The following is a 25,217-nucleotide window of genomic DNA, read 5'->3' as shown; positions in this document are numbered from 1 at the left end:
TTTCTATCTTCTTTCATTTTAATACATAGAAATGAATAGCTGTGACAATCTGAAGCTTTAAATAGTATGAAACAAAGAACAATTTTACCATCTCTGGAGTCATGCAAACATACAACTAAAGCACTAGTTTCATCCTGTCCTCAGAGCGCCATCCCATCACACGTACTAATCCAGAAGAAGGCTAGCAACAGTTTAGCCCGCAATCAAACTTCTGGAATCTGTGCTGGGGTCAAGGGATGGGTCCATCATATGGAGGGACTCAAGTGTTGAGTGCCCAAGGACCCAAGTACAGGCCTTGGTAATTCCTGTGAAAAAGATCTTGAATAATACTAGGGCTTCTCAAGCCTGCAAAAGGCATTTGTGTGAGATCTTGGACAGCTACTGTCAGGGTCCTTCCAAAGTGAGGTAGTGAGGTGTCCTACATTGTAAACAGCAGTCTCTTATTTCAAGGAGTACTCTGTTCAGAGGACCAATTCAGTCTATTACACTCCAATTTAAAGCTGATACATGCAGCTGGAAAGAGGGATATACCATATTATAGAATGAAAAGGCAAAGCCAACATGTACTGCTCAATTTTATTTTAAATAGTTTCCATGTTTCCCAACATATTCTGAACATAAATGTACTTTATTGCAGGACATTACATAACATGGTGGTTGAAAATATCAATATTGTGGTTTTGAAAAAAACAACACAGCTCTTTGTGCCAAAGTGGGTATCTCAGTTCAGCAGCTCTAAGTTTCTTTCACATTTACTATTCAAGTAAAAACGGGTTCTCTCCACACTGAAAATAGACTAGGAAATGTGTAAAGTGGCCAGTAATTATACTTGTCTTGCATCTGTAAGATTAGCTTTCTATCCAGATGTGGAATAAGGAAGATTGATATCTAAAGACGGATGCTGAAAAAGACTCGCAGAAGTGATGAGTTTTCTAGTTGCATTCTGGCAGAATCCAGATTGAATGGAATTATTTGACGAATCTTAATTTTCCCCAGCTCTGAATAAAAGGATCTCAGCCTTTTGGTCTTTTCTGGCCAGCAGGTCGGTATCTTAATGCCATTTGCTAATCAGATTTTCAGCACAGCCTTAAGACTCAGTTCTAGCACCAAAGAGCACTGAGAGTTCTATCCCATGTTTAATTTACTGTCTCCAGCAAAATCACCATGAAGATTTGCCAAAGCAAAAGGAAATGCCTTTCTGTAGTTTGGCCTCATCAGATTTTTGGGGCATGATTTTGTGGGTCACTGTGTGCAAAAAAAGGGTGGAATTCTTTGAAGGAAAGCTAAGCCATGCAGGGTAAAGGACTATTCTGGGGTTTAGGATTTATTTATTTATTTATTAGATTTTTCTCTCCCGCCCTTTTAGACAAAGTCTACTCTGGGCGGATTCCATCAAACATTATAAGCTAAAACAGTTAAAAACAATTATATACAATAGTAATTAGTAATGGTTAGTAGTGTTCAAGATGGAAAAACAGAAAATTATAGTAAAAATAAAGTATTGACAGGAGGGAAGGCCTGCTGAAAGAGCCAAGCTTTTATGATGCTTGTCGAGATAAGGTCCTTCCAAATAGACAGCTGTGAGCACTACCCTGCAACCCCAGTTTCATGACTTGTGGCAGAATGGTTGGACCAGGAATGTTTGGATCTGGAAACACCTACATGGGTGGAAAAATATGGGAGCAGCTATTAGAGTCTTAATGTGTGGGACAGATTTCCCTCTCTCCCTGAACAATGGCTAGCTTTCTATTTCCCTAAACACTCTTCTGCTGAATTGGTGCAGGCTTCTTTGGTAACACATGGCAGCTAAATTTGCTCCAAAATCACCAGCCAGCCTCCTTGCTAGCAAGCATCAGACCCCCAGCAAGGCCTGGTTGAATTCGGTTTCCTACAATGGTTCATGGAACACAAGGTCAGATTTGGAGTGAACAAAACCTTGAATGAAATTGCTTCTCTACAGAAAGCCTGATCTGCACAAACCATTAAATTTCATGTCCCTTTACAGGCCCCTCTATCATTTGGAAAGCTCTCTTGTGCCCATTGAATGAAATGAACCCAATAATATAACAATAGCCATGAGAAAGACAGGACTGAGTGGTGAAATTTAGCCCAGATCTGGATATCAAAGAAACAGTTAATTCAGAAATTCAGGACCACAAATTAGAAGTAACACTTAGTTTAGACTGCATGTGCAGGTGTTCAATCCACATTTTTATGCTTAACAAAAGGAGAAGCAAACTGATGCATCTAATCTTTTAATGGTAACATTTTGAAAGGGACATAAAAATGCTCCTTTTGAAAGATTAGATGCACCAGTTTACTTGCCTCCCTGTTTGATGCAGAACTAGCAGTGTTAACATTAATATGACACACCACGGGATGTGTTATTTCTGAACTCTGCACTAGACTTCATTGCCTAGCACAATCTTGTGCAGCTGTGTTATATTCTGGATGCTATTTGCTAAAAAGCTTTTCTTGGAAGGGGCATAAGGTGGGGGAGGGCATGTCCCTCTGTTTGAAAGGCTGCCAAGTCTGAGTCCAGGACTCATAAGAAGGGGAAAGCAAAGAGAAGGGTTTGAAGTTGCCCTTGAATGGTTAGCACCTGGATAACAGAATGAACCATAGCCACAACAGGTCACTTGGTCATGATCTTCTACTTCTATTTAAATTATCACAATTGCCTATAAATTTCCATCTAGAAACACATATGAATCAGCCCATGCAGATCTGTATCTTATTTTGCCTTTAAAAAAGTACAGTACTAGCTCAGATATGATCCACGTTCATCTCCCCAAGATCACATTTCCAAGCTTTGGTGTCTTGTTGTAAATTTATTTAAGTAAGAAAAGAAAACTGTTGAGAAAAAATTTGAACCATCATTGGGCAGAACGGCATCTGGAAGAGAAAATTTTTCTCATCACATTTTTCCCCAGCACTATCTCTTTTCTGCAAAGCTTTCGACCAATACTTCCCCTTTAAAGCAAATTGCTTTAATTTGAATTCTAGGAAGGCTGGAGTTCTTCTCCAAGCTTCTTTTTCCTTTTTCCATAGTTTAGGAAGTAGTCCATTTTTACCAGCGTTTTGCCAAGATCCGTGTTCATTCTGCTGCCGATAACATGGCCAGTGGTGCTGGGGATTTTATCTGAGAATACTGACACATACTCCGGGAGCTGTTCAGGCTCTTTTTTCTTGCCCTAGTTAAAAGAAATGGCAAGTTATAAATGTTGGTAGACTTGGGTCTAACAGGAAGTGTTTCTATACAGCGATTACATCAATCAATCAATTCCTTCTCAGCTAATATTGGGACAACTCATCAACTGTCAAGGCAGAATTAACAGAGTGACTTTGTAGTCAGATCCAATCAAATATCTCCCAGATCCAGGATTCTGTGTCCAGCAATGGCCAATGAGTGATCTTTAGGATGTTCATAAGAATTACGGCTGCTACCCACTATTGTTTGCCCAAGGCACTTGGGAATCAGTGATACAGTGCCTCAGAACATGGAAGTTTCAATAAACAGACATTAACGGATCTGTCCTCAATGATATTGTCTTGTTTTGGGATGAGATTCTGATCAATCTTCACATCTCACTCCATCTCATGGTTATGAATTCAAGGCAAATATGATACATGTTATATACTGTATTTTGTTTAGTTTTTTTTAAGAAGGAATCTTCAGCCCCAAACAAAGTTTTAATTCAACTGTTAACGTTTCTGATAAGCACAAAATGTTTATGAAAGGGGAAAATATAGAAACTGAAATAATGATAACAACAACAATAATATCCCATTTTAAAAATAAAGAGCTTCAATAGAGTTACAAAGAATGCCAAAACAGACTTTACTCAGCTATAATGATTTGTTTTTATTTAGTCACATCCCCTGTGAAGTTCAGTTTTTTCTCCAGACTATTCTACAAATATTTGTCAGTGCCTGGTTATTAATTATCCAGTATTGATTCAAAACATATGCCATCTGGGCATAGCAATAAATGGCATTTGGTACTTCCAGACTCGCAGGCGTAATTGCCTCCTTTTCTTTGTTTGTGTTTGTCCTTCAGAGCCACAGCGGTGGCAGTGTTAACGCCTGCAGCCACATACTGTATTTGTTTCTGTCTTGTTATAGTTTGTGACCAAATAGGTATTCCATGTTTTTCAGTTATCCAACCAGGGAGTCATAATTGCAGTTGCCAGTTCCTCACTTACAAAAGCATTTTAAAATTCTGCTAAGATGCCCTGCCTTTCTCCTGAGCCTGGAAAATACTGAGGATCTCCTTCAGACATGCTGGTCTTTAAAGGCAAAGCATCTCCAAAGCTCAGGATCACATCATCTTCCCCATACCCACTATGTGGGTGTATTGTTGGACAAAGGGGAAAATGAATCTGGACTGGAAACAACAATATCTTAATCATACCACCCTCCGCTTTCTGCAAGACAATGGCTTATGCTTAGGGGCAAACTACATCACACTTCCATTGTATAGTTCTGCCCCTAAATGCAAGTTTCCCTCCCCTCTCTCCTCATTACTAATATAGGGGGTCTACTCTGAATCAGAACTCTAGAAAAGGCATAAAAAGGTTTTAATGCTTGGTTCCCACTATAGTCTGTCTTTAACAATTTACATGTTTTTTTTTTTTACATTGACATACTGTATTCAACGTACTGTATCTGAATCAGTTTTATAGTTGAATGGTTGGTTTTTAACATGTATAACACTGTGATTTTTTATTCTGCTCTTTTTAATACTGTGAACCACCTTGAGGCCCCTTATTGGAAGAAATGAATGAATGAATGAATGAATGAATGAATGAATGAATGAATGAATGAATGAATGAATGAATGAATGAATAGACCGAGTCAGGGCCTTTGCACAGGTGATGTTTAAAAGTCTCAGGACCAAAATAGACAAGAAACCAGCTTTGCAATCAAAAGGTGACGAAACAAGTTTCCTTCCAAAGATACAAGCCTTGAGATTTGCCATGTTTGGCACAGTCAGTTTAACTCAGAAATAGAGCCGGTCTTTATCTCTGGATAAATCTGGCACCAGACATAAGCAAGCTAATATGCAGCTTCCACATGATGAAAGGGATTAGACGGGAATTTGAAAAGCTGCAGAACAGAAGTAGGAAGTGTTTAATTACTAAAAATCTCCCCACTGGTAATATTATTAGCCTTTGGCAGGTGTAGTTATGCCAACAGGATTTCAACCATTCACTGTAATGTATGTTTTGCCCTTAATTTAAAGTCCAATGGAATGATAACAGGTAATGGCAGATTTGTTACATTTTGACTTACCAGTGGGTCGTAGTCCTTCAGGAAACTCCAGTTCTGATACCTTTAATTTTAAAGCAAAGCTTGTGTTACTTTAGTTAACCAAGTATAATTCTGCCAAACATACAGAAATTAGAGTGGCCATTAAAAGGCTCACCAGTTTTTTTTAAAGTCATGACTTTATGGTGGATTCTCTCCAAAAGTTTCTTGAAGGAAGGGCTGTCTTTGTTCACCCCTGGTATCATAAGCAGAGATGGGCGACTGCATGCCGATTTGGAAACACCTGTGATTTTAAAGGATTGAAGTACCAATAATATTTGGAAGAACAATCTCACTTCCATCTCAGCTGTTTCCAAGGATCAGAGATTCACAGTGCTGAACAGTACTTCCCATCACCTTTGTACTTTCGCACAATGTGTGTCTGTATGTTAACAGTGATGTGAAACTGTAATCTATGGAAATTTACCTGGGATTAACACAGTGGGGCTTTTGAGAAACATGTGAATGATTGTGCTGTGTATGTATTTGTGGATGCATCCTGCAATATGCTGTATATGGAATTAATAACTTTTGGGTTTCTTTGTAATCCTATCCTCAATATGTCCGGAGGTCAACGATTTTTAAACCTGGCATATTTAAGAAACTACATAACTTCCACATCAGTTTCTTTACCATTGAGTGTCTGTGCATGGCAGGGGATTCTGATTTTTAAAGCATGTTCCAGGGTGCATATTCAGTGCATAAAGAGTGCATGCCAAGATTGTAGGGTTACACCATACCACCGCATGAATTAAAAATGATTCTTCAAATATGGATGCATAAAGCTTGTGCCTTGATAGAAAAGATGCATTAATCAAAAACCAGATGCAGTCTATCTTCAGGGCAGAGTATAGAGTGGGTGAAGCCAGGTGCAAAATGGTGATTTGAGTTGGAGGAGTTAATTATCATGGCCAGGTTTACACATGGGGATGATCTATGCATGCAAATACACATTTGCATCTAAGAGGAAAAAACCTGGGCTTCTAACAGTCAAAGGGTTTGTTTACAGTTTTGTTTTGGAGTGGGCTGGGTGAGGCTATATAGGGTCACTAGGAGGCCTGGTATGTCATTTGGTGTCCTCACATCCAAATGACGCATGGACCTCAAACAACCCAGTTTGGCCCACTGTCAGTTTGTCAATACAGTATTGTGAAGTGGCTTAAGGAGATAGCTATTTTGGCATATTGGCAAATTAAACACTTCCTTGGCTCTGTGGAGGAGGTGAATTTTTCTTTTGAGCTGTATTAGAGTTGTGCATATGTGCTGCATTGCAGGTAAAAAAAAACTATACTTCATCCAGGTTCATCAATATATTTAGAAAGTGCATCTAATCCCACTTCTTCAGCCATCATTTTTCTCATATGATAAATGATGAATCTGAAGTTCTTGCTCACACATGTGGCACCAGCATTATTCATCTTTTACATAAATGATTTATCAAGCTGGCTTACCACTGCTGATCTCCATTCTCCTAAACTTGTACAGTAAATAGAACAGTGCCAGCTTTACTCTATGCTGATGATACAGTAATTCTATCCAGAACCCCCATAGGGCTGAGGAGGGCACTTAAGAAGCTTGCCTCATACTGTGAATATAAATCCCTAACTATCAACTATCAGAAGACCAAGATAGTCGCCTTTGGACAGAGACCCAAGATTCGGTCATAGCAAATAAATGGGCACAGTATCCAGCAGGTGAACAGCTTCAAATATCTGGGGGTAGTACTACAGGCCTCAGGATCTAGGCTTCAGCATAGTAAATTTGTGGCAGATCAGGGAGAAAGATTGGCAAATAGTATAGTAAAATTCCATCTCTCCCAAGGAGGGTCCTTTATACCAGCAGCCCTCAAATTCTATAAAGCAAAGGCTCTAGCTCAGCTGCTGTATGGCTCATTCATGGGGCCACCTAGCTCTCACTTTGCATCACAAGAAATAGTTCAATATAAATTTTTAAGAACAATACTCCAGGTCCCCAGATGTGTGTCAAATGCAAGGATAAGGCTAGAAGCAGGATGCCTTAAAGTAGAAGCCTGAATTAGGATTCAATCTATATATGTGTGGCTAAAGGGACAGCTAAACCCAAAAGGCCTATTTTCCTTGATATTTAATGATAACTACCAATCCAAGTGGGTTAAATCGGTCCAGGGATACTTGGGGAAAATTGGCCTCTCACCTCAGGCACATATATCTTCTGGAATAGAGCAGGCAAAACAAATAGTTAAGCAAAGAATAGAGGACAATGAATATCAAACAGACCTTTCTAGCATTCAAAACATGGCGGTAAGGACTTACATCAAAAACTGTATGGAACCAGCCAAATATTTAACGTCTTCGGAAATTAAAGGAACTAGAAGAGCCTTTACTTTGGCAAGGCGTTTAGCCTTTCCCTCTGCTGTACTAGAAGGGAAGTATAAAATGCCCCTTTTGTTGAAAGGTTATGCTCCTGCCACCTGAGGGAGATCAAGACCATACAGCATATGTTCTTCACCTGCCCATTGTATGACGCAGTGCGAAAAGAGACTATAACCCCCTTAATTGATAGATTCCCAGGACGTTCGGAGGGAAATAGGCTTGAGTTCCTTCTCTCAGATGTCGATGTGCAGATCACCTGTCGGGTTGCGAGGTTCTGTGTTGCAATACTTAGATTGCGGAAGTCAAATACCAAATACCAAATAGTTGTGTGTATGCCAACATGTTTTAATGGAATACTGAAAGTTAAAAATTCTAATGTTTTATAAGGTTTTATACTTACGTGGCTAGTCTAAGGACCGTAAATAAACTTCTTATCTTATGTAGGCCTGTTTCTGCTCTATATATGGAACACCTGGTTTCTCTCTCACATGTACAGCCCACCTGTAAGCAGGGATTTTTCCCCTTCAGACTCGTGGTTGATCTCATTAAGAAAGCTGTGTCAGAGGCCAGAGTGAGGCATTCCCTTCTAAGTGTTGTGATGAATCCAGATGCTCTGGCGCCTGAATGGGACTCGTATTTTATTTAGAAGTACCACTAGAATATCATTTTGGTAGCTGTAGGTAAGGATGAACCAATCTTTTAGTCTCACTTTCTCTTGCAGTCAGTTTTTTTTTTTAAAAAAAATCTCAGTTTATGACAGATTTAAGAAGAAACTTGATAGTTTTCAAATGTCTTTGTCAAAAGCCAATGCAACAAAATCCTCAACCCTCTCCATTGGCCAAAGTCTACAGGCATAGCTTTCTAACATGGACAGAATCATAGTTCCTGCCATTGTAGCTAGGATGCAGAAAATACAGGAGGGTAACCGCAGTTCAGCACTGATTAAATGCAGTCAGTGAGAGCTAAGCACCGAAAAACCTCTGTCTGCACGGCTTACTCTGTCCATTTTGCTTTCTTTAAAAAGTTCAAGAATGTCCTGTTCGATCTACGAAAAAGTGTGTGGATTCTGGAAAGCTCTTATTGGAAAAGAAAAGGAATCAGATCCTCACCCATCCCTAGTGACAGCAGTTCTTCCAAGGGTGTAAAACAAGAGGTGTTTTTTTTTTCAGTGAATGCTCCTTAGTTTTTGAAATGCATTATCTAATTTAGCAACAGATGTGAAACTGAAATACTTTGCTGAACCAGCTGTGAACATACTACTATAAAAGATGCTCCTCACCCTCCCAGGTGTTCAGAATGTAAGTGGAAAGAGGTTGTTCATCTTTCTGTTGGGGAGATGGAATTCTTTTGGGGCCAAATCAACGCGCTGTTGTGCCCCTGGCCTCTCCTGTGCATTTTCTTACATGAGGATCATTTTTATGCAGCAAAGATGTAGCATTTGAAGAAACAAGACTAGAGTCAAATGCAGCAGTACGGAGATAACAGTGGCATACACAGTAACTAAGCCTTTCAGAGATGGCTCAGAGTCAGATCTGAGCAGACTTGTATTTGAGGCTGAAGCACACAAGTAAAGAATGATATTGAGCCACTTACCAATATTTGGTTGCCCTTCGTTCTGCTTCCACAAATTCTCTCCACACCTTGTCCTGTCGGACCTGATCCTGCTTCAGAGCTTCTTGCTCCTCTTCCCGGATTTTGCTTGAGGGTTTCACTGAGCTCGGTGTTGTGGTAGCAAAGAAGGTCCTTCCAGACTGGTTGCTGTCCAGTGAAGGAGATGAGGATGAAGCTAAATCCCCCAAAGGGCTCGTAACTGAAGGCCGGTACCCCGCTGACGTAGTTCTCCTGAGTTCATTTCCTCTGCTCCCCATCCTCTGTCCACCTTCTCTACTACACAATATTGGGGTCACACGCCACAGGGACGTTTGGGCCGAGGTGAGCCAGATCCTAAACATTCATCATGGTCTTGCCCAGCATTTTTTCTTAGGCATTTTCATCAAATGAGCAAAAGAAAGAGAAAACTGTAGAGAGAGCCCAGAGACAATATCTCTGGCAAGACCGTGATATGATGCTCAGGTTTTCTGTGCATTTTGGAAGGCCCAACAAGATTTTGTTACATAGATGGGTTTGTAGAAGGCATGGAAGCCAGGTTAATATTAATAAAAACAGCTTTTCTTTTTTCCAAGCCAAAGTGCTTGCCACTCGAAGGCTCAAATCATCAGCATTTTGTCATAAGTTTTACCCTTCTGTCCTTGAAATACAAGACACACAGATGCATGCTTTCTAATACCCACATTGCTTCAGGGATCCCCAGAATGCTCCCTTAACATGTAACTAGAGACTGTTGTTATAGATAGTACTACAGGGAGTATTTTCTGGAAGACAGTACCTTTGTTTTGCTCCCGCAGTTGAAACAAAACACCCTCAGAGCCTGGGCTTTCCCAGTGTGTTTACCATCTCCATTGGAAACCAGACTGACTTTGTCATGAATATTCATCACAGACAGAAGGCGTGTAGCCGGTAAGGATGACAGCAAAATCACTGGACTAGACTTTAAGTGCATCAGGAATTTGTAAGGATGGTGACTCTTCAGTCCCCACTTTGGTTATCTGTTTTGTAAATATATATGAATATATATATATATTTAAAACCCGACCTCCTATAATGATGATGATGATGATGATGATGATGATGATGATGATGATGATGATGATGATGATGATGATGATGATGATGATTATTATTATTATTATTATTATTATTATTATTATTATTATTATTATTATTATTATTATTCTGGAGCATGGTTGCTTGCACGTTTGCATGCATGGACACAAACAAACCTATTTCTGCTTGGACAAATGACATTTAAATATCTTCTGTTTTTCAAAAAAGGCTCTGGTCAACTTGTAAATGCTTTATGGACTATCCGAGTAGAATGACCAAAATAGGGAACTTACAGGGGCCAGGGAGGCAGAACGAAGGGACTGAAACGTGGTCAGAGAGGTGAGAAATCTGGGGTCAAACTAAAAGTGAAGGGGAAGCATAATTCTCCAATTAACTTGTTTTGTTTCCCACAACACACATCTGCAGGTGACACTTGCAGAGGAAGGCAGTGTTTGCATTCCAGTGGCCAACCACAAACTTAGGCACACTAAATGCAAGATATGGAAGTAAAGAACGCCATGCACTATGACAAGCAGATGTCTTCCATCACTTTAGAACGGCATCTATCACTTCGCACTTTGGGAGAACACTTGTGCAAAAAAAAAAAAAAAACATTATCAACCTACTGTCTAGTTTGACACTCCATTTTTCTGGCCCCCTCATGTATCTGAGGTACATTCACAGAGATGGCCATGAATATTGAGAGTCGTGCCTCTCTCTACAGGATGTTCTCCTTGAATTCTTCATAAGGTCATCTGAACACATGGCATTTGACAGTGAGAAAAGGCAGCACTTTCCTCTTGCACATCTATCCATCTGTGCCAAAGTTACGGTCCAGACAGCAAAGCCAAAGTCATAGTCCTAACTAGATAGACATGTACCCTCGAAGGGGCACGGGAGAGGCGCAACAGCAGGTCTGCTCCTTACAGAAACAGGGCAGGAAGCATGGCAGAGAGGCAGACCCCTGAGAGGATCAATCTCACAATGCATGGAGGAGAAAGTAGGGAGAGGCCAGGGAGTCAAAGAGGCCAAGTACCTATGAAAAACAAGGGATAGATGGGTGGGTTCCAAGTCACGAGTCCAAGTCATCGGGGGGGGGGGAACCCTGCAAGTCGAGTCACCGGTGCGACTTAAGTCCAACTTGGCTGCGAGTCCTCTCCGACTCACATTCTCACCCACACAGAAGATATAAGCTTCCCCTGTCCTCTACTCCCAAATCTCCTTCTGGTCACTTGGGTTAGAGAAGCGCTACGAGGCACACTGCTCGGATACTGCCAGGCCGACCATTTCCAGGCAAAACATCTACAACGCCCAGCTCCACTTATATTTTAGAGTGGAGAAGGTGGGCTGTTCCAGCATGGTTATGTACTATTCTGTTGCTTCTTGCGTGCTTCCTTTAGTCTTTCAAGAAACCAAAACAAACCTTTCTCTTTTTTTACATTACCCTTGCCTGCCCTCATGGCCTCTTGAGCAGCCGGTTCTTTCTCCACCCCTGTCTCTGCCAGGAAGGTTTTTCCTTGCAAATTTCTGTGCGACCAGCTGAGGTCCTGGGACAAGGCAGGCCATAATCGGTGGCGTGCCCTGGCTCCCTTCTATCTCTGTCCTCATTTATTTCAGTCTCTCTCATACACACACTCTTTTCCATGAAGCTATTAGGGATTTCACACACCACGACTCAGATGCAGCAAAGGACTGCCGGTTAATGATAATGTAATAAAGAATATAATCTTTCCTTCAGAGTTTGTTGGCAGTGATTTATGAGTAAGTAGTTAAACACCTTTGGGGCATCATATCAGTTAACTGAATGGATTTATGAGTGCAGACGTGTGAAAGAAGCACGTGCAGATTTATAGTATGCACCCGTTTGCTCCAAAGGTCAAAGAGCTGGAATGTCAACTGCAGGGCGGAAATTTATGTGACTTCCTGTTATTTTGTGGGGGAAAGACAGAACTAGCTGGCAAACTTAGTCTTGACCACGAGAGGGTAGTGGAGGGTAAATGATGCAATGGAAATCCTCTGCCACTGTGAATGAGTTTTTCTCCTTTCATGCAAGCGGCTCTACCACTTTAAATTGCACAAAATATTTGTAATTGTATGTAAACGTGGTTTTTTGAGTTTACAAACATTTGAAGGGAAAAATGGAAGGCACAAGGTAGCACACTTACTGTGCCAGTTTTACTGTGGTAACCTGTCAAAACAGCTTTACTCAACATACATTTCTCTCATGTGTAGTGGAGACTGTTTTATCTGCCATAATTTATATTGCTGCAATTATAACTCTGGATGCTTGCTCTAAGAATGATATCACTGAGTTTGTTGGGATAAAGTACAGTAGATCAAAAGCAAAAATATTTGCAAGCTATAGATATATTTGCTTAATATTTGAATAACTTATTGTATTTAGCTTTTAATATTATGTTTTTAATGATGTAAACTGCCTTGATCCTTTTTTAGGAGAAAGATGGGGCAAAATATTTTAAATAAATAAATATAAATAAATAAAAATAGAGCAGCGGCTAGAGCAATGGACTAGGACACAAGAGACCTGGGTTCGAATCCCTGCTGGGCCATTAAAGCTCCCAGCAAGGTGGGTCATTTCTCACTCGGTCAGAATCTTCTACTCTTTTTTTGTTGTGGATCTTTTTTTTTTAAAAAAAAAGTTGTGTTACCGCATGTGTGAACAATCTTATTGCAACTTTGTTGAGCTACTGTCACCGTTCGTGTCCTTTTAAAATTAGTGTCGATATGTCGGTTAATTTCTTTCAGACGGTCTCAACAAGAAGCTCTAGGCACTTACTGAAGTGGAAGGAAATGACTCAGTAACCCCAAAACACCTTGGGAGGCAGATCCTGGAATAAATACCATGTGGCTTCAAAACATGGCAGGAACTGCTTAAAAGTCACGTAACCACAGGAGAACATTTCGCTGGTGTGACCACAGCCATTGCGCTCCAGGTGCCTCGGCAACATGAGGTGAAGTGAAGGCTACCAAGGAGAGGCCCTTTTCATTGTGGTGCCTTGGCTGCAAAATGCTCTCCCCACATACTGTAGGGTTGCCAGATACATGGGTACCAAAAGGAGGACATGGAAAGACAAAAAAAGAGGACAGAGGAGGATGTATTGAATGTTTCATTTAACAAGCAGGAAGGGGGCATACCAAGAAACAGCGGCTTCCGATTGAGTGCAAAACAAATAAACCCGAACCCACCCCGGCCCGGCTGCAGGATCCCCTGGCCGTTTGCACTCTGCACAGGCTCAGAGGAAACCTTGCTAATCTGGATGCCCAAACAAGGCTCCGGCGCAGGCAGGGGGAAAGTGGTGCTGGGCAAAGCTGAACGAAGCAGCCTCCCCTCCCCCAAGAGTCATAAGTTGAAGGCTGGGGAGTGTGGGAGTTGGAGTCCCCAAAAGTGACTTTGAACACATACACAGTCCAGACGCTCACTTCCCATTGATGTGCTTGGGCGCTGCTTGCTCCTGCCTGGCTCGGCGGGTGGCACTTCACTCGCACTACCTTTCTGGGCTCCACGTGGGCTGGGCAGGCATGGCAGATTGCCAAGTAGCCGTGACGGCAGTGGGAGGGGGCGAGGGCTGCACTCTGGTGCCAGTGACAGGTAACTGGGGGGCGGGCAAGTGGGCATGGGGAAAGACAGGGGGGTCCTTCCACCTCTCCCCCTCCTATCCAAAATTATAACATAAAATATACAAAAGCTGGACATTTTAAAGGTTTTTATCTTTGCCTGCCAGATGGAGGACATTAGGCTAAAAAGGAGGACATGTCCTCCTTTTGCTGGATGTCTGGCAACCATATTCCCACATCCACTTGTGTTCTCTTCAGCACCATGAGGAGACCTTTCAGTTTCCTGGGGCTTTTGAAACATAACTTTAAAAAAAAAAGATGTAATGTTCTTTTGAAAATGGTGCCGACAACAGGGCTTGATACTTTGAGATAATTGTTCTTCCTTTCCTCTGGCAGCATTTTTAATGCTGTACCTTATATTCTTAGTCATATGATTTAGATGTACATTTTAATGTTTTGATTGATACTGCAGATTTTCTAGAAAACCTGGCAGGATAAAACTCTGTTAGAGATAGATAAATGCATGTATACATACTGCAGAAGAAAAACAACATCAGTTGAGAATTGTATCAAGAAGTAAGAAGTAAGAATTTGTTGTTCCTATGGTAAATACCTCATTTTCATACTTGAACAGGGAAACCAACATTTAATGAGACTTGGAAGACAGAACTTTAATACTAGAGAACTTATGCAAAGTCTTTTTTTGACCTCCAAGTATACTGGGCTGAGAATGAGTGAAATCTCCTCACAAATTATTAAGAGAAAATTTCCATTTACCGCTACCTGGATCAACCTCTGTCCGCTACGCTTGACAGTATTGCCTGCCTCTTCCTGGTCGGTCATATGAAAGCATCCTAAATGTTTCCATTCTTCTGTGGGACACACTTTTGTTTAGAAAGAAGAAACCCTGAGTCATATTGTACAGCAGGGGACAAGGATACTCAGCTGAAGAATCTCCACATCTCTACCAGAAGCCGCCAGAAAATGGTGGGGGGGGGGATGAAGGCCCTACAGGAGATGGCAGAAATCCATGTAATAGGATATGGTAGGAATTGTTCTCAGGAAGCAGAGAATTCCCCTCTGGGATGCTGTATCTGACGAGTGTCAACATGTGCTCCAGTTCCTACAAAGGCTGGTAACAGTGCGTTGCAATAGGCTAGGTTTCCTCTACTTTAGTTGTTTTAAATACAGTATGTTTGAACAATTTGAAAACAGCTCAACAGCTCTGCCTTGCATTCTGGGATGACACCCCACAACACCTTTGATCAAAGCACCACCACCCATATTTTCTCAAGCCGGCTCACTGGCTAAACGTACCTCCTCCGTTGAGCATGAGCTCCCAAAGCTGTTTCCTTAGAGAAAGGACTTTGAAATGCCATGTTGAGGCCAAGGTATCCTGTTCTTCAAATTTGGACGTTGTTGTGTGCTCCAGCAGATGTACCGTTTCGCAGCATAAGGAAACAGCCTGTTGGCAAAATAGTGCACCATAGCAACTTCAGCTTCGGTTTGCAGTTCAAATATATTTTCATTGGTTGAAGAACTTGTCAAAGCTTTACGAGAGCTTTTCTAATTGCTTTGGCAACAAATGGCTTTTGATGAGGGACTACACAATATTTCTCAATGAGCCTTCCTTCCTTTCAGAGCAGAGCTTTACAACCTGATCACAATATTGTTCAGAGAAAATGTTCATGATTGCATGCCAAGCATGTCTAGAAGCCTATATGTTTCCTTTCACTGGGCCAGTGGTAGCCTCTTCTATGCCATTCAAATGAGGACAATGGTATAAAAGGAAGGGCCAGGTGTCCACTGTCCGTCTTCCTCCCTGCTGTGGCTGGCCTGGCCAAAGATATTTTGCTGCCTGAGGCAAAGCAGCAAATTACTTCCTCCCCCCACCCCACCAGTCAACGTGCATAGGACTCATCATCAGTCAAGTTAGGGTGCAGTCACATATGCCCAGTTACATCGATTCTGCCATCATTTAAATTGTTTTATAAATTTCCATTCACACAATGCATGGGTAGTATGGATTCATTTGGACAGCCATTTGGTTCCCCCCCACCTTTTTATTTATTTATTTATTTAACATATTTTTATCCTGCCTTTCTCCTGGAAAAGGCAGCATGTCCTTTTTAAAATGATCTGATCCCTGTATTGCTTCAGCCCTTATAGTTTCAGCATGTTGAACGTTGCTGTCCATTTATTTACTTTGCAAACAGGTCTGATTTGGGGGCACCATGTACCCTTTTAAAAGAATTACTTTAAAATGCATACTATTAACTTGCTTAATTTTTCTTTTATATTTTTTTCTCCACAACAGTTTACCGATGTATCACTTCGCCAATGTCTTCCCTCTTGTAACCAACACCCTCAGTTTTGTGTGGCTTACAGTTAATTCCACCCCCAGCTTTTCAAAAATCCAGGTCCTTTTGAATGCTGCCCAACATTTATCTAGTGACATATCCCACTAGGTGGTGCATTGACTAACAGTTGGAAGTCACAGGAACATAGCGATATATCAGTTATGTGTTTTTTTTAAAGAACATTTTAAGCCAGTGGAGACCCAGAAAAAGGAGAGAAAATGGATCAATTTATATGAGATGGCAAATGTAGCATACAGAACCAATACAAATAGGAAGAAATGTGCTGATTGAACCGACAGCTGAGTGAATGGGCCCAGTGGTATATAGACCATGTGACTATACATATAAATATATTGGTATTAACAGCGTTTGAACAACTTTTGAATTGCAGAGCTGGAAGGGACCCTTTGGATCATTAACTTCAGCTCTTCTCACGGAGGCCCAGTGGGGAACTGAACTCCCAACTTCTGGCTCTTCAGCCAGAGGCCTAAGCCACTGAGTTATTCAGCAGGAAAGGAGGGAAAAGAAATAATTTAAATGGTCTGCGTGATTAGGCCCTTATTTTGGTATATGAGTTTTAAAAGTTCCTCACACATTCCTGGCAGTAAAATAAACAAAACAAAACAAAACAAAATGAATAAGAAAAAGCAAATAAAATTGCCTCCTCAAACTTTCAAATCTGTTTTTTGAACAACCTAATTCTGTCTAACAGTAGGGTTTGCAGGAGAAAGCAGCTGAAAACACATACACAACAAGGTTTGGCAACACCACATCTATGCCAAACCCGAAGAATCTTCCAGCTAGTCCTGCTCCACACATGTCACTCCTCTCCCCAACGGATGCTGATGGCGTCATTTAAAAATCTGTGAAATTCCAATATGCCATTAATGGCACATGTCATTTTGTCTGAGGTGAAATGACAGGAATACAAGGCAGCCGAAGGAATTTGTTTGCAGGAGAGTGAGAAAGATTTTAACAGAGAATGCTTTTGTGCTGTGATGTACAATAACACGTACCAGTTCTGTGAAAACGCATGTTGCTGCAGAGTTGCAGACAGGGTGGGTTTTCATATAAAACTTTCAACATATTACTTCTCAGGGAAGCAAAGAGAAGTCTATGCTTCAAAAGTCCATTGCCATGTACGTGCACATTCAACAGGAGAGAGGGAGGGAGGGAGGGAGATTCTGAGGGGAAATGCAGATCTTGAGCACAGATCTTGAGCTGTCTTTGAACAAAACAGATTAACCAAAACCTCCTCAAAGACATAATCTCTTTTGCTCTTTATCTGCTGAACCACTTTGTTGTCCTCCAGGACCAAATGTAAGTGTGACGGATGGTGTGCTCTCTGTGGTGCTGAATACGTGCCCTAACTTCTGAGACAAGTCAGGCTCTCTGTCATTCTTCAGTGCTGCGATTTGGGCTTGCTGTGGCACAGCCATCACTGGGGTGGGGATGTACTTCACCCAGGGGAAGCAGTTGAAAGCAAACATCTCAATTACCATCACAGTCTTAGAGGCAGGATGTGCCTTATACGGTCGGTCACAGATGTCCACAGGATGTTTTTGTGTATTAAATCTGGTTGAAAATTATTGTTGAACAGAAGGTTCTAGCCTGGCTTATCTGTCTGGCAGTGAACTCCTGAGCACTATAAATCTCCTGCAGGCAGGTGAACAACCACACAATTTAACTGTTCAAGGCAGCTTGAACATGAAGGGGGTCACTCAGTTTTGCTGCAAAAGAAGCTGGCACAACTCAGCTCTTCTTGTCAAAGGCTTTCCTCCTAGTCTGTACCACAGGTATCACTAGTTTTAGCCCCACTGGGTCCCAGTCCTGAACCTCATTCTGTTCTGAATATATATAATTTCTAACTATATATGTAAAGTTTATGCAGATTTCTGTCCTGTCAGCCTGAGCCCCTAGTGACCAGCAGTGCTTCTGGGGTACAGGGAACAATGTCACCCACAATGGTGTTTGCCCTTTTAAAAAAAGTCTCATTACTAACACACACACACACACACACACACACACACACACACACACACACACACACACACACACACACACACACACACACACACACACACACACGACTAGCACTTTGTTGGCACAAAATCTTTCTTGAAACATTTAAAGTTAAAAAAAGAACATATCTTCAGTTACAGTTGCTGTCTATAGTTACAGTCAAAAGAACAACAACAAAAAAACTAGAAGTGATTCTCAACCATGCAGGAGACAGACCCAAAAGCTGGCTGGCTGACTGTAGATCAGGAGGGGAGAAAGACAGTGGGTTCAGTCAAATGTGAGAAAAGAACCCCAGTTATACCAATTCTTTTCATCCCTCTGTTGTACCAATAACAGTTTTTCAGTAGTCACATGGTATATATATATATATATATTGGTGGAAGCATTTATGTTGTTTTGAACTGCATTACTCAGTTTCTTTCTACTTGAAACATTATAACCAGCTACACTGCTCTTTAATATTATATCAATTCATTTTCAATTCTGTTTCATGGGGCAATCAGCCACCCCTTGTACTTTTTAAATAAAATTACAAAAATGCTATATTAATGGAGTGCTATGACCCTTCTCTCCTTCTCCCTTTTCCCTTCCCTCCTTTACTCACCCTTCACCATTTCCTTATTTCCTTGTATTCCTCTCCCTCTTTCTCTTTTCCCTTTTGCACAACATCGGGAGGAGGAAGCAGGTTTTAAAAGTCTTGCAAAGTATTGTGAAGAGCAGGGTTAAAAGAAGAGAGAGGAGGTGTTAATGTAACACCCATTTCTTTACAATTCAAAGGAAGAAATGTACCTTTCTGTGCTCAAGCCCTCACTTGCAAGAGGAGAAGCAATGTATTCATCTTGTTTCGTCTTGGTGGCAGCTGCTGCTAGCAATTTACTGATATCTCTTTTTTTAAAAAAGGGTAGAAATGCAGTGGCCATGAAGTGAGCAGAGCACCCAAAGAACCTGACCCCTTTGCAAAGGAAATAGACACCAACATTCACACAAGCTGAAATAATAAGGCATGAAGCAATAAATGAGTGGCACATTTTAAAACAACCCTCCCTGGAAGGAGGAAATAAACCGACAGTTGGGTAAATGAATCAATGTTAGCCATGTGTCATGTGAATAGAAAACCTGAAATGATGGAAATAATGGCAAAAACGGTATAACAGGGGTTATTTTGGCAAGTGTGATCCAGCCCTATCAAACAAAAAGGAAATGAAGCAAATAAACAGGAGGTTGGGGCAAGCCAGAGGTGGGGGAAAAGAATGTTAGCAATAGGCTAGTGGCAGAGGACAATTACCATAAGTTGTGAAGAGTTCCTCCTACTGATACACAATGTTAGTGGATGCAAGATTGTTATTATCTCAACACAATTTGCATTCCGCTGAGGAGTTAAATTGGACCCATTTCCATGTAAGTGTGTAAAGGGTTGCAACCTAAGAGTCTAAGAGTCTTTTAAATCAGGGGCGGGCAGTTGTGTCCCTCCAGTTGTTATAGAATCACAATTCCCATCAGCTCTTGTTTTTGGAATCGCACCCTCCTCATCTTTCTCCATTGGCCATAATGACGACAACAACTGGAGGAACAATTGCCCACCCCTGCTCTAGATGCATAACTTAATGTCACTTGACATCAGACTTTTATTTTATTAAAATAAGCATGGAGGGAAGTCCAGCCTGGGAGCAGAGCACATGAGAACAGAAGGTCCAGTCCCCTTACCCTGGTTAGTGCCGCCTCCCCTCAGCATGGCAGAGAGTGGTAACAATAACTCCACCCCCCTTTGCAAACAATGAGAGCTTTATGAAAAACAATATGTGCTCTTTTTTTAGCATTAAGGCAGGATAGCTACTTGACTTTTCCCTTTGTGCACCACACCACTCTACTCCCAAGTCTTCTCTTTTCACAGTGCACAGTACTTCTAGTTTTTCTTCCCTCCCCCCCCATTTATGCTTTCTTCTCACCTCTCTGTTGGCTTAGGTAAGTGGAATAGGAGGACGCCACCTTACCCTTTGTCTGAGGTAGCGAAATGTCAGGCTGGGCGCAGTGCCATCAAAGAGAAACTCAATCATCTTTCTTGCTTTTGTACAGAATAGAAAGCGGGGTGCCACCTTGTTCCTCGCTTTACGTAGCAAATCATTTTGGGATAGCCCTGCTTTTCTAGGAGTTATTTGTCCATACTCCCAGCTCAGATGGCCACTTTTCAAAAAGAAGGATGGGCCTCAGTGGAGGTGAGAAGAGAACACAGAATTGCATGAAATTACCTATGCTAAGTTATATGTAAAGATCTAACATTAGAAATGATATTCACAGTTTAAATGGAATTATACCAAAACTAACTCAACTGAGGAGGATGGTGAGAAAGGTGACATGCGTACCTGCCTCAATCTGCTCTCCAGGTGATTGCTATGGATGAGCAACATCAACATCCCTGATCTTCCTTCTTATAATTCTTTGGCAGAAATCCAGCTGAGTAAATTATGCCTGCAGAAGGGTGATAATGTCACCAGTGGGGGGGGGAGAGAATTCTGGTAATGAGAGAGTTCCTCCTTCAACCCCAGGGCTTGTTCTTACTCACCGGCAACTCACCTACAATCCATCTGATTTCAGGCGAGTTGGATGAGCCCCATGATCTCAGCAGGATATCAGCAGTCTCTCCCTCCTGGATGATGTTACCTGCAGTGACCAATTTGGCCGTCATTAAAGAGTTCCTGCTTTGATTTCACAGCTCACCCAACTCATTGCTGCTGATTCAGGTGAGCCATGGGACTGAAGCAGGAACTCTTTAATTACCAGCAATCTCCCCTGACTGGTGTCATCATCACTTGTATGAAGATATAATTTACTCAACAGGAGATTGGCCTCCATGTTTAAATCAGATTTGAACTGAACAGCTCATCAAATGGTGAACACCTTCAAAAGAATTGTATACTGGCAACCACTTAAATGTAGGAATGTCCTCCCTGAAGAGGTCAATGTTGAGGTACAGTGGGGTCTCTACTTAAGAACTTAATCCGTATTGGAAGGTGGTTCTCAAGTTGAAAAGTTCTTATGTTGAATCTGCATTTCCCATAGGAATGCATTGAAAACCATTTAATCCGTATCTGCTCTTTTCCGTCCATAGAAACTACAGTGGAACCTCTACTTAAGAACTTAATCCATTTTGGAATGGTGTTCTTAAGTTGAAACATTCTTAAGTTGAAGCAAAATTTCCCATAGGAATGGACTGAAAACCAATTAATCCATCCTGGCTGTTTTTTTGTTATGTAGAGGTGCGTTCGTACATTGAAGCATTAGTTCCCATAGGAACTAATGCAAAGCTGATTAATACGTACTCCACCACTAGGGGGAGAATTTTTTTTAACCTAAGATGACCTAAGGTTAAAAAAAGAGCAGGAAAGGTGTTTTTTCCTGTTCTTATCTTGGATTTCTGTTCTCAAGTAGAAGCAAAATTTAGCAAATGGAGCTGTTCTTAAGTTGGATTGTTCTTAAGTAGAGACGTTCTTAAGTAGAGACCCCACTGTATAACAACTAGGTCTGTAAGCAGTAAGTATCTGCTTGATGAAGAAAACTCTTTCTCTTTCTCACTCTCACACAGAAACACACATGATTATCCAGTTGTGTGCTATATCTCAAAGTACTTTCTCACAAGTTAACAGGCTGGGAAGCATATTCCAAGTCTTGTGTGGACTTTAGTGTACATCAGGGTGGAGGGGGGACTACTTGGATTTTTGTTCCGCTAGGATTCAGTGCTCTGAACTGCTCCCAGAATAAGTGAGTCGTTCAGACCGTGGAAGCAATAACATCTAGAAGGGAAACTAAGGGGGGGGAAAAGATGAATTGACTCATGACTGAACAGCACCTTTTATGGCATAGTTGAGAAAAACATAGCTTTGTCGGTATCAAGTATACAATACTCAGTTATGACAGTCATGTACTCCCAAGGTTGTGGCAATTTTGCCCCAGGCCAAATAAAGCGATTGCTCTTCCTCAACTCCAGAAATAGGACAAACAATAATATTTGAAGCAAATATTTAAGAAAAGGAAAGCTCTGTGACTTTATTTCTAAGAAGACTTCACTTTAAGGCAGGCACACAATGATACATGGCTTTTTCTGTGCACAGTTTCTCTGTCATTAAAAGCAAATAACAGCATAAATGTCAACAGCAAAGAGTGCCCTTCTTTATTTATGTTCTTTATTATGCTCTCCCGAGTAGCCTCAGATGTTCTAACTCAGGAAAGGGCAACATGCAGCCCGAGGTCATGTGTAGCACCGTGCTCCTTTTCGTAGCCTCCCGGCCAACCAGGGTGGTCTGTGAAGTTGTGGCCCTTCACGTCTGAAGTCACATAGTTGAGAAAGACCACTTTACCTGACAATATACTTAGGTAGGGCAGCACATCACAAGCTAAGCACATTAAATAGAAATGGTGTGTGTGTGTGTGTGTGTGTGTGTGTGTGTGTGTGTGTGTGTGTGTGTGTGTGTGTGTGTGTGTGTGTGTGTGTGTGTGTGTGTGTGTGTGTGTGTGTGTGTGTGTGTGTGTGTGTACGCATGCGCGCGCACGCTAACATCTCCCCGCAATGTTAGGAAGGACTGAACAACCAATGTGTTCTCTAGAGATTTGGTCCTTCCTTCCCTCCCTAGAGCTGTTTCTTGACAATCACCCCCTGAGCATGGCTAGAAAGGCTGGTAAAAATTATTGCATGTGGAGAAAAGTGTAATCACTGTTCCGTAAGTTAATGTATACCTACAGAGGTAACAGAAGTAGGCAGGCAGTGGGGACTCCCAGCAAGGTCCTCCTTTGTTCTCATCTGCTCTGTTCTTTGAACGAGAGAGTGATATTCTTGGCTTTGATATCACTTCCTCCCTCACACTTCTTCCTATTTCTTTTTCTTTCTTTCTTTCTTTCTTTCCTTCTTTTTTTTGAGTTGTGTTGTTAGTGGTATAGAGCCGTTCTCACTTCCTCTCTCCCAGCAATTTATAATTCATTTTTGTGGCTAATAACAACTAAAACCTTGCTGGAATGCCATGTGAATGCAACTCATTCATACGCAGCAGGTCCTAATAGTGCAAGATGGTAGGTATTTATTCATTTCCAGTGAGATAACAAAAGAGAAGAGTTACAAATAGCATTTCCACATATTTTCCACTTTATACTTCTTTAGATCTAAGCTACAGTAATTTGTTCTTTGAAGGCTACGTGTCACCTTTTCACCTACAAGACCAGACCTTCCGGAACGTCAGCCTCCAACACGCTTTGTCTATGGCCGTGCTGGCTAAGGCTGATTTGAACCCATCCAGAGGGCCAAGAGTTGCCTAACTGTTTTATGTACACAGGCATTCATGTTTGACATTCTGGATGTATGGTAGTATAAATATGGCAGAACGTGTGGTTTATTTTACTTCAAAATGACTTGAAATGGCTTTTTTTTTTTAAAAAAAGGAGCCGTGTGGGCCACCAAGATCCAGGGGGAAACAGAAAGCCTTCTCCCCCCAACCTCTGTGGTTCCCTACCCCCATGCTTTTAAAGGGACTATGGGCACTACTAGCCATTTGGCTCCTAGTGCCTCTGATCAATACGATTTCAGCAGCTCTTCTGCCTTTCCTTCCTTAACACATTTTCTTTGGCTTAAAAAAACAACAACCAAGAAGCAGCGAGGTGGGATGTCATTGTTACCACTGGAGAGGGAACAACATCTGGGCTTTCCTTAGAATTCCATGATTCAATGAGGCAGGATGATGGCACAATACAAACCTTGCCTGAAGGTCCCTGTCTGTCCTTTAATTGACTTTTCCATAACGGCAGGGTGGCCACATCGCTCCTTGGGGCCTTCTCACTGCAACCTCAAAGACCGTGACCCCAGCATCTTGCTTATAGGGCATCGCCCAGAGGCCCCTAAATTCTCCCACCTTCTGACCTCTTTGAAGACCAGGGAAGTAGATAACTCTACCCAACTGTATTGATATCTGGTTACATGACCACTAATACTTGACTTCATGCCCCAACTTTACACTGGGGTTTCATAAACATCTGTTGCAGTCGTTCCATTGTGGCAGGAAAACAGGAAAGTTTGTAGCTTTTAGCAGCTACAAACCAATGACACAAGAATCAAGGGTACAGGCAGTAATTAAACAGTCAGTAAGATTATTTCAGACATGCTGGCACAGGTAAAATTAACAATCAAATCTAGTTTTTTTATATACTCATTTGAATATTTTTCATTTATTTGTGGGCACTGCACTATGAGGAGAAAGTTCACATTTCATTAATTTTGTTAATTGCATTTCCACTACTTATTACATTGAAAGGAGATTTAATTCCTGGTTTACAAAAATTTGTCACAAAAAGAAAAAAAAAGTCACACGGTGACCTGGCTTCTCCAGCATTACAAGATAGTATCCATAGACAGTGTGTCTTTTTACCATAAATACAGATGGTATTTAGCAGTCGTTTGCGGCAAAACAAGAACCAAGAGTCTTGCTCCCCCCCATATCGCATATGATTCATAATTTATGTTATTGATATTTTTCCTGCTAGCAACATGTTGGCTAAAATGCAGTAATAAACCAGAACAATAAATAATCATGGGCCCATTAGAATCAATGGAACTTACACAGGTGTTGGCAAATCCCCACTGATTCAATGGGCCTACTCTAGTTGTGACTTATTACTGGATTTCAGCAATGTTTGTTTTGTCTTGGTTCATCGAGTTTTTTTTAATTTATTTTTTATTTTTAAAAACTAGGGATAAGGTAAAGAGTACAAAAGGTAGAGGGGGATATGTGGGGGGGGGGAAGAGGGGGAAGGAGAACACAAAATGTACTGTCATCCAATCTGTTTGTTTATGTTGTGATATCAAGTCGACTTTTCGCCTTTCTACAATTTGATTGCCCTCCAGGTTTCAACTTACAGTTACATCTTAGTTTAATTCTATGTTATTCAAGCACTATGG

The 25,217-nt window shown here is 41.3% G+C and overlaps 1 protein-coding gene across 3 annotated transcripts; it reads right to left on the bottom strand.

The window, feature by feature from the left end:
* Positions 1–568: 568 nt before the first annotated feature.
* Positions 569–15,936, bottom strand: CIMIP5 (ciliary microtubule inner protein 5). 3 transcript variants are annotated; one of them, XM_073001662.2, is made up of 5 exons: positions 15,219–15,936; positions 9,255–9,419; positions 5,296–5,335; positions 3,075–3,194; positions 569–1,658 (listed from the first exon to the last, which is right to left on the bottom strand). In XM_073001662.2, exons 1-5 carry the CDS (start codon positions 15,278–15,280, stop codon positions 1,539–1,541), a joined length of 507 nt encoding a protein of 168 aa, XP_072857763.2. In that variant the 5' UTR covers positions 15,281–15,936; the 3' UTR covers positions 569–1,538. The 3 variants fall into 3 exon arrangements, with proteins under 3 accessions (XP_072857763.2, XP_020657974.3, XP_020657972.3); XM_020802315.3 differs by lacking the exon at positions 15,219–15,936 and having other exon boundaries at positions 9,255–10,101; XM_020802313.3 differs by lacking the exons at positions 569–1,658; positions 15,219–15,936 and having other exon boundaries at positions 2,471–3,194; positions 9,255–10,100.
* Between the last annotated feature and the right edge of the window lie 9,281 nt (positions 15,937–25,217).

The sequence above is a fragment of the Pogona vitticeps genome, chromosome 1 (assembly GCF_051106095.1).
Source record: "Pogona vitticeps strain Pit_001003342236 chromosome 1, PviZW2.1, whole genome shotgun sequence".
Taxonomy (NCBI): domain Eukaryota; kingdom Metazoa; phylum Chordata; class Lepidosauria; order Squamata; family Agamidae; genus Pogona; species Pogona vitticeps.
Note: the sequence above shows the minus strand (reverse complement) of the source record. Positions and strands in the feature narration are given on the sequence as shown.